Source organism: Equus quagga, chromosome 11 (assembly GCF_021613505.1).
Source record: "Equus quagga isolate Etosha38 chromosome 11, UCLA_HA_Equagga_1.0, whole genome shotgun sequence".
Lineage (NCBI taxonomy): Eukaryota > Metazoa > Chordata > Mammalia > Perissodactyla > Equidae > Equus > Equus quagga.
Window position 1 is genome coordinate 66,280,637 of NC_060277.1, and position 8,690 is coordinate 66,289,326.

Below are 8,690 nucleotides of genomic sequence, written 5' to 3' on the forward strand. Positions count from 1 at the left end.
TGGATACATGCAGTAAAAATTTAAAAAACAAGCTTGAGAAGGATAAACAACTCAGGATAGCAGGGACCTCTGCAGAAGGAGAGAAAGGCTGAGGGGTGGTGCAAACAGAGGGGTTCACTTGTTGCTATCATGATTTATTCTCACATTGGATGATGGGTACACAGGTGTTCATTATATTATTCTCTGTACTTTTTCTGATTTGCCTGAAATACGGGTCTACAATCCCTTATCCAAAAACCTTGGAGTCAAGTCTATTTCAGAATTTAGAATTGTAAGATAGTATGGTATGTAATACCCCCAACCCCCAACAGGCTCTAGAACAGCACTCCATACACTTTTAAGATTAGTATTTCTCCAGTAAAATATATGAAAATTCATACTAAGTGGCTTAAATACACTATAAATACCTTCATGTCAGTTTAGGTTATGTTTTACCACCAAATAAGTTTACATGCCAAACTTTGGAAAGAAAACTTTTAGTTCATAGGACTTTTTAAAATTATGGATATGGGCTGATGAACCTGGACTTCATCTTCTTCTTTTCTCAGTGGGAACTAAGGAAGCAAAGGATGTCAATACAGACCTCAAAAGCTTGTTTGCCCTTTAACTCCCCATCCTTTACCAAGAGGTGTTTTAGGCCGTGTCTTAGTCCATTCAGGCTGCGATAACAAAATACCACAGACTAGGTGGCTTATAAACAGCAGAAATTTATTTCTCACAGTTCTAGAGGCTGGAAGTCGTAGATCAGGGTGCCAGCATGGTCGGGTCACACACGGTGGAAGGGGGCTAGGGATCTCTCTGGAGCCACTTTTAAAAAGCACAAATCCCACTCACGACAGTTCCACCGTCATGATTTAAGCACCTCCCAAAGGCCTCACCTCCTAATACCATCACATTGGGCATTAAGATTTCAACGTATTAATTGGGGGGGGACACAAACTTTCAGACCATAGCAAACCCCCTCTGTCTCAGTGGGACAGGCCTCAATCCTTCCCCATCTCCAAAGATTTGGGAGATTAAATTTCATTTCAAGGCTGCCTTGGAGGCCCGAGTCTTCTCTGAACCTCTCTCAGGGTTATGTGTCAGCCGGAAAGCTCCCTATTAGACAATAAACAGGCTTAGAGGTAAAGGAGTCAGAGGTCGTTGGTGTGTGGTGGTCAATGCTTTCATTTAGAAGCACCGTCCCTTCCTGCCCCGGAGTATTCTCCAAGTGAACCTCACTGCCTTCCCTCCTCCCTACCCCTATTCCTGGTACCCAGGTTCCAGGACCCAGTCCCATCTTAAACTGCTTTCAAGAGAACTCGGAAGAAAAAATTTTGCACATTTCTAATGTCCAGATCCCAGAGTAAGGCCCTGTGTACCCCAGACCTTTCTCCCACGCCCATGCTTAATCTCCCAGGTTTTAGTATTAAAAAGGGACCCTATTTCTCTCATCTTGACAGGCTGCTAGGAGTGTAAAGCCCCAGGTAACAGGGGAGAGCTACATCACCTTAGCTCACAGTATATCTAACCTGGCCAGTGACCGTAACAGCTACCAAAAACCTCCCAACCCTATTGGCCCCAGCTCACCCACAGGAAGGAATCCCTCAGATCAAAGCCGCAAGAAGCAGCCTCTTTAAACTCTTTTCTCCCTCAATCTAGATGTCAAGCTTCTTTTCCTGTGGCCCTGAACCTGAACATCCTTAGTCTACCAAGGCCCTGCCAAAAAGAGGGCGGACACACAAGAGCCTTAAACAGATGGGAGAAAGCATCAGTCGGGCTTAGGATTCAAAGGGTGGCAAAGCAGGCTGAGTTTCCATGGTGATAGGCTTAATGGGAGAAAAACAGTATTTGTTTTGCCACCCAGGGTGAAAATGGGAAAAAGGAAGAGATCAAGCCCTCTTCACTGGGGTAGGAGCAACCAGAACACTTGAAATAAGGAGGAAGAGGCTAAGATAAAAGATTGGCTGGTGAGCTCTTGGTACACTGAGGGGAAATTTTAAGACAGAAGGAACAATTATAAGGCTGGCCAGGAGGAAGACACACAATTAAAGGGACCCAGAGGCAGGCCTGAGATTCCACTGAACCCCTTGCTTCTTACCCAGAAGCAAGAGAACCTGCTCCCCAGCCCTCAGACCCTCCTTCAATACAAACAGTCTGCCTCCGAGCCCCTTCCCAGCATGTACCCACCAGGCTCCTCCTTGAGAGGCTTGGGCTCGGGCTCCAGCTCGCTGATGGGCAGGGTGGTCTCCGCCACCTCTGTGGCCAGAGCAGGCTGAGCACCTCGCCGGCGGGAGCTTCCCCGGCCACTCATTTTCCGCTTCTTCTCAGTTTTGCTAGACATCGTGTAAGCAAAACCTGCAGACACACGGCAAGCCAAGGGTCCACAACCAGATCCATCTCCAACCCAGCCCCTTGATACACGAAGTACCTTTTGAATTCACAAATTGACTGAGCCCCCATGTACCATAATCTTATCTAGGGGTACCCACAGCCTGCTTCTCACTCCTTTCCCTGGGACATCCCACTTTCTGCAGAGCATTGGGTTAAAAATCAAAGTCAGTCTTTCAAGGCCTTAGGAATTAATGGGAGTTAAAGATGGTGGGCCAACAGACACGCCACTAATGAGGGTTTAGGAATCTCTCTCTCTGCCCAGAGGGATGAGAACCAAAGATAATCTGGAAAAGACCTACCAAGCTGAGGTCCAGTTGCACACACCCTCAACCACTCTACCCCTCAGGGCCATGGGTGAGTGAGAGAAGGCCCAGGGAAGGGAAGACTGTCCCCAGGTTTCCCATCCTTTGTCACTGTGTCAAGTCAATGAAGCAAACCAAGATGATTTTCCTACATACCTTCTTTCCTCACAAGTTACCCCCTAGAAGGGTGGAAATAGAAAAATGCTCCTCCTACCCATACTAAAATCTGCAACCTCCTTAAAGAAAAACAGTACTTGCAACACACCTCTATAGCTTTTAATTCCTGAGGGGTAGGAACTCTGTTTTTTTGTGTGTACTGAAAAGGTCTCAGCATAGTTGGCTGAGTAACTCTGTGAAAACTGATAATGAAAACCAAGATCATTTTGACTCCAAATGCCCTGAGAACAGATTGGAAGAAGGAAGGACAAAAGTCTTCCAACATTGAATTTCGAATTGTGTTTGGGGGAGAAGGGGAGGGGGGAATAAGGAAGGCCACAGTAGTGCCTCTCTCAGAAGCAGGGGCATCTCTGGTAGGCATTCAGAACCCTAAGGACAATGTTTGATTCGCTGGGCACTCCCTCTCATTCTGCTAGAGCCTGACAGCCACCTGTAGCTTTCCTTCCTCATCCCCCCAGGCTGCCACAGGCATTGATCACAGGTTATGAGTTTCAAACTTGAAGGATTTGTACTTTGCTCCAAGGAAAAACGTTCTATTAGGCCAACACATCAATAAAACCAACTACAGCAGCACAGCTTCCTCCACCAGTCTCCAGAGAAGCATCAGGCTGTGTTTCCCTGCTTCCACCTGGAGCCTCAGGAGCATTCCGCTGACAAGGCTGGGAGCCCCGTGCCCCCGGACTTCATCCCTGATCCCACCTCAGGCCCCAGGTGGAGCTGTGCTACTAGCCTGGGACTCATTCTATTACTCAAGAAATATTGTAGGGGACCGGCCCTCTCCTCAAACTGCCTACCCGTGGGTAAATTTCCTCTCACAGCAGCTTCCTCACGCAACTGTCACAACTGCACGCGCTTCATCTCAACCCCAACTGCCCCTTCTTCTCCCCTCCCCCCACAACTGCCCTTCCTCTCCCTCTCCCCCTACAATTGCTCCTTCCCTCCCCGACAACTGCTCCTTCTTCCCCCCTACAACTCTCCCTTCCACCCCCTCACCACTGCCCCTTCTTCCCGAAGCTCCCAACTTCTCCTCCCTTCCTCTCCTCTGCCCCCGACACACACCTCACGACGCCGACCCTCTCCTCCCTAGGCCGACCGGTGGGCCACTCCAGCTAAGAAGTTGCCCAGCGTGGCCCTCTCAGGCCCGCGCCGGCACGCGTCGCCATGGCAACCCCGGCGGGGAGGGGGCGAGTGGCCGGGGCCTGCGCCCGCAGAGCCGGTCTCCTCGGCGCAGGCGCAGTGAAGCCGTGCTCCGCTGCTCCACTGCCCCACTCGGTCTGCGTCTCCCCAGCTGGGACCCGGGGCAAAAGGGCTGGAGGGCAAGGGAAAGCCGCTAAATCTGGCAGGCTGGAGTGTGCGAGGAGGGCCTGGTCTGAGGAAGTGGCTGGAAGGCCTGGGGCTGGAAACAAGGAGCTACCCTCCGGCAGGACACTGAAAAGGCAGGGGAACCCAAGCGCCCGACCCCGCGCCCGGGTCTGCGGGCTCCATCCCTAACGAGTCCAGCAGATGGCGCCCGGTGTCCCGACTGCTGGGCTTGTTGACTTTCTAGAAGGCGCTCCAGGATTTCGAGGCAGCCGTGGCTGCAACTGGGTCCGGGGGAAAAACCGGGTCTGGAGCACCCCTGCCCTTCCGTTTGTTCCCCCTTCTTAGTTCGGACTGGGGTCTAGGATCACTGGGCAGCGCGGGGCGGGGGAAGGGAGGGAAGAACGGAACTGGAATTTTTGGAATCTGGGGATTGGCTTTGGAAAGCGTCGCTCGTTTTGGGGGGAACAGGAGGCGGGGACTCCCTGGGGAAGGTGACCTGGCCGGGGAGGGGCTCGGCTCTCCCTAAGAACAAAGGCTTAATCCTGGGGAAGCGAGAGATGAGTGTGAGAGGAGGGGCAGACGGCAACCGGTGCTAGGGGGCGCTGCGAGCCGGGGCCAACGAAGTGGCGCCTAGAAGACTGAGTTGTACCTGTGGCCGGGAGAAACTTTAGGGAGGCCTGGGAGACGCTGGGAGGAAGCCCAGTCAGGGGGATAGGAACTCACCCTCCCTGCTTCCATCAATAGTGCCTAATTAAGACAAAGCCAGCAGTGAGCCCACTGATTACATTTCCATGAGGAGCTAAATTGATGACATTTTCTTTGCTGGATGAGGAGGGGCGAGACTGGCACCTCAGTTCCCCCTTTTCCTGATCGGTGTTCACACCTGACGGGTCTCATTATGCCAGTCTGGCACTGCGAGGAGTGGCAGACTCCTGAAGGGCCAGTGGATTAATCCACACCCAGACCCAACCCTGACCTCACCATCCCACCTACCCTATCTTAAGTTCCAGAATTAACAGCCCCTGCTCATTATCCATAAGGTGGGTTTCTGGGCTCTGATTTGTGGTCTCCTGCCCAAGTCCTGTTGCTGAGGACAAGGATGGAAGGAGAGAAAGGTCCTGCTACATCCCAAAACCAGCTGCACAGCAAGCAGGGCTAAGCAGGTGATCCTCTAACCAGATAGGCAGCGGGTGGCAGAGAGAGGTGACATGATTGGTCAGATTCCCCCAGGGAAAAGTCCCAAAGGAGTGAAGATTTGAGGGGAGGTAGGGAGTGGGGAGCCTTATAGACAGGGCTCATGGCTCCCTCAGGGAAAGGAAGGTTGTGTAGACCCCATTTCTTTTCTGACTCCCCCCCACAAACCTGGGCTCTGCCTAGGGATCCCAGCCCCCTACATTATGCTAAATAGGTAATCAAACATCTCGCTTTGCTAATTACTGCTCAATCCGATTAAACGCTGCTGAAGCTCATCAACAGAGGTGGAGGTGGGGGAAGGGATGAGGGCAGGGCCAACCACAGCTGTGATGGGGGTCTCCTCCTCAGGGGCTCTAGGGGACAGTTAAGAAACAGCTGAGGTAGCAAGACTCAGTACTTTCCAAAGGAAAGGGGCAGAGGAGTTGTACCACAAGACCCTTAGTCTTACTGCATCCTCCCAAATCAGGCTTTTCCCTCCTCCCAGAACCTTCATTACCCTCAGAACCCAGGCATCCGGCCATTCCCACAGCTCCCTTTGCACACCCCTGTCCCAGCTTTAATAAGTTCTGTTCTCTCACTGTCAATATTTGATTTCTCAGAGCCATCTCCACGGAGAGAGGGGGCCTCTTCTCTTGCTTCCCCCCTACCTTGGCCCTCTTTTGCCCACCCCAGTCTCTTTGTGCCCCCAACCTTCTCTGAACTAGCTGACTTAATGAAATGATATTAAAGTCTTAAGCAACTCCAAAAGAATGGTTGTTATGGTGAAGGGAGTGGGCAGGACGCCTGGGTCCCTGAGGGGAGCGAGGGCTGAGGAGGGGGAGAATGAGGCAGAGGCTGAGGTCTAGAGGCCCCAGTCCTCAATGGGGAGCAGCAGATTTGGTATCAGCTGGGGGCTGGACCTCTGGATCTTGGCCGGAAACGGGGAATAAGGGATGGGGGCTAAGAGAAGATAGGAAGAGAGAGGACATTCAAGGGGTCGAGGTCTCAGTCTGCCGTCCAGAGCATCTGTCAGGGATGGAGAGGCCAGCCGGCGGGGGGACAGGGCCTCTGTGCCAGCAGCCTCCCTGCTGACTATGCCCTGGGCTGGTCCCGTGAGAACCAGAGTAGATTCCTCTTCAGCCCTGACTCATCCCTCTCCCCCTCTTTCTCCCCAGTGGACCCCCACAGGTGATTTGTAGCTGATGCCCTCACGACGGTAGGGGCCAGGAGAGAGTCGTTCCATGACATGAAAAGCTGAGAGCTTCCAGGAGAGGAGAGAACAGAGGCCAAGAGATGGGAAGCCAAGCACCACCCCCGCCTCTCCCACCCATCACCATCTCACTCCCCTGGGGACTCTGGCCCAGCCCCAGTCCCCTTGGGGTGGTGGGAATGCAAGGACATTTGGCTGGGGCTGATTGATGAGGGAGGAGGCAGCCGCTGGGCACTGAGGCTGCTGTTTGCTGAGCACACAGATTCCTCCCCACTCACCAGCTGCCGCCCCCTGAGGCTGCTCAATCTCACCACCAGCACCATCAGCCACTGGGGTTGGAGGGAGCTGATGCCTGAGTTCCTGATGGCAACTGGGGGAAGTGGAAGAACCAGGACACCAAATGCTTCAATTCCCTGTAGGAATTGGGGGTACCTGGGACCCGGGTCCTCAGAACTCCCTTCTGGACTCTGCCTTTCCTGCTACCTTTGAAGCATCTCTCCTGCTGCCCTGTTTTCACTCCCATTTATCCTGCATCCTTTTTCCCACCCCCACCCAACTCTCTAAGCCCATCCCAGCCAGCCCCCTGCCTCCAAACCACCCTGCAACGTTTCTCCCTGCCTGCCTACAGATCTTGAAACTCTCCTTGGGGAATGGGGTGCCCCATGTCTGTGAGCTCCCATGTAGCCCCTTAGAAAGCTCCATTTTTCATTCCAACTGAAATTCCAGTTGTGATGTCAACCATTCCCCATCAGAAATTCCCACTACAACCCTTTGCTCTATTCTCCTTTCCTTAAAACCTCCAACATAAACCACATACACAAACACACACGCCTCAATCTAATTTACTTCTTGCTTCTGTTTGGAAGGATGGTAAAGTCTGAGCTTCTGTCTGCAGCACAGCCCCCAGGATAGCCTCAATCCTATGCTGTTGGGGAGGGGGGGCGCTTTAGTTTCTGTGGTCCCCAGCCCTCTCAGTTCCCTTACTTCCTCTCTGCCTGCCTGCTCTAGACTGTGTTCCACAGCCCTAAAATCTCAGAGCATCATCCTTGCCCTCCCAGAGCTTAAAATTTAGTTGAGGAAAACACAACTCACATACACACACGAAACAAAGAGGAAAAAATGGAAGATCAAGTTAAATCAACTTCCTAAATGTGGACTCTAGACTCTTGGTGACTTGCTCCCCTACCGGCTGAGGCGGGGGAAGGACAGGACACATCTAGAACATATGTGTGGTTGTGATGTCCTTCTCGCTATTCCCAAACACTCAGATTTCACCTCTATGCTTTGCACTTGCTGTTCCCTCTGACTGGTATGCCCTTCCCCATAGTGCATGCCTTACTCCTCATTATTCAAGGTCTTGACCAAATGTCACCTCTTCATGAGGACCTTCCTGATGTCTTAAAGCATCTCCCTGTTACTCTCCATCCTCTTCATCCTGTTATTCTGTTTTGTTTACATCACTTATCACTACCGGAAATTTTATAATGTTGTTCCCCATCAACATGTGGATTCCAGGGGGCTGGCCCGGTGGCGCAGCGGTTAAGTTCGCACATTCCGCTTCTTGGCGGCCCGGGGTCCACCGGTTCAGATCCTGGGTGCGGACATGGCACCACTTAGCAAAAGCCATGCTGTGGTAGGCATCCCACGTGTAAAGTAGAGGAAGATGGGCATGGATGTTAGCTCAGGGCCGGTCTTCCTCAGCAAAAAGAGGAGGATTGGCAGTAGTTAGCTCAGGGCTAATCTTCCTCAAAAAAAAAAATAATAATAATAATAAAGTTAAAAAATGTGGACTCCATGAAAGCAGGGACTTTGTCTTATTCACCATATACTGCCAGTGTCCGGAAACAGTACCCGGAACAAGGTAGACATGTAATATGATGTTGAAGGAATGAATGAATGAATGAATGAATGTCTTCCTACCCCTCTATTCGTTTTGTTGTAGTTTTTACCCTAGGTGTTTGTGTATTCAAACCCAGAAGGAGAATAGGATGCCATGTGCTGTTCTGTGTGGAGGTCACCAGTACTTTGAAATAGCTCGGAAGATACAAAAGTCCCTACGCCTGTGTTGTTAATGTTGGAGATGGCAGGGAGTCTACAGACGCCAGTGCTCCAAGGGGGTGTGTCCCAGGCTGCTGTGCAGAATGTGCTGTTCC

General features: G+C 51.8%; 1 protein-coding gene across 8 annotated transcripts in view; it reads right to left on the reverse strand.

The window, feature by feature from the left end:
* DNAH2 (dynein axonemal heavy chain 2) overlaps positions 1-4,012 on the reverse strand; it is a 105,567-nt gene extending 101,555 nt beyond the window's left edge. For all 8 annotated transcript variants that reach the window (XR_006890857.1, XR_006890859.1, XR_006890858.1 and 5 more), the window contains exons 1-2: positions 3,912-4,012; positions 2,170-2,337 (exon numbers count right to left, since the gene is read on the reverse strand). Coding sequence is in view for 5 of the 8 variants with exons in the window: in XM_046677816.1 (XP_046533772.1) it covers positions 2,170-2,323 (154 nt within the window). In the remaining 3 variants the exon portion in view is untranslated. The remainder of the gene's footprint in view (positions 1-2,169; positions 2,338-3,911) is intronic.
* Between the last annotated feature and the right edge of the window lie 4,678 nt (positions 4,013-8,690).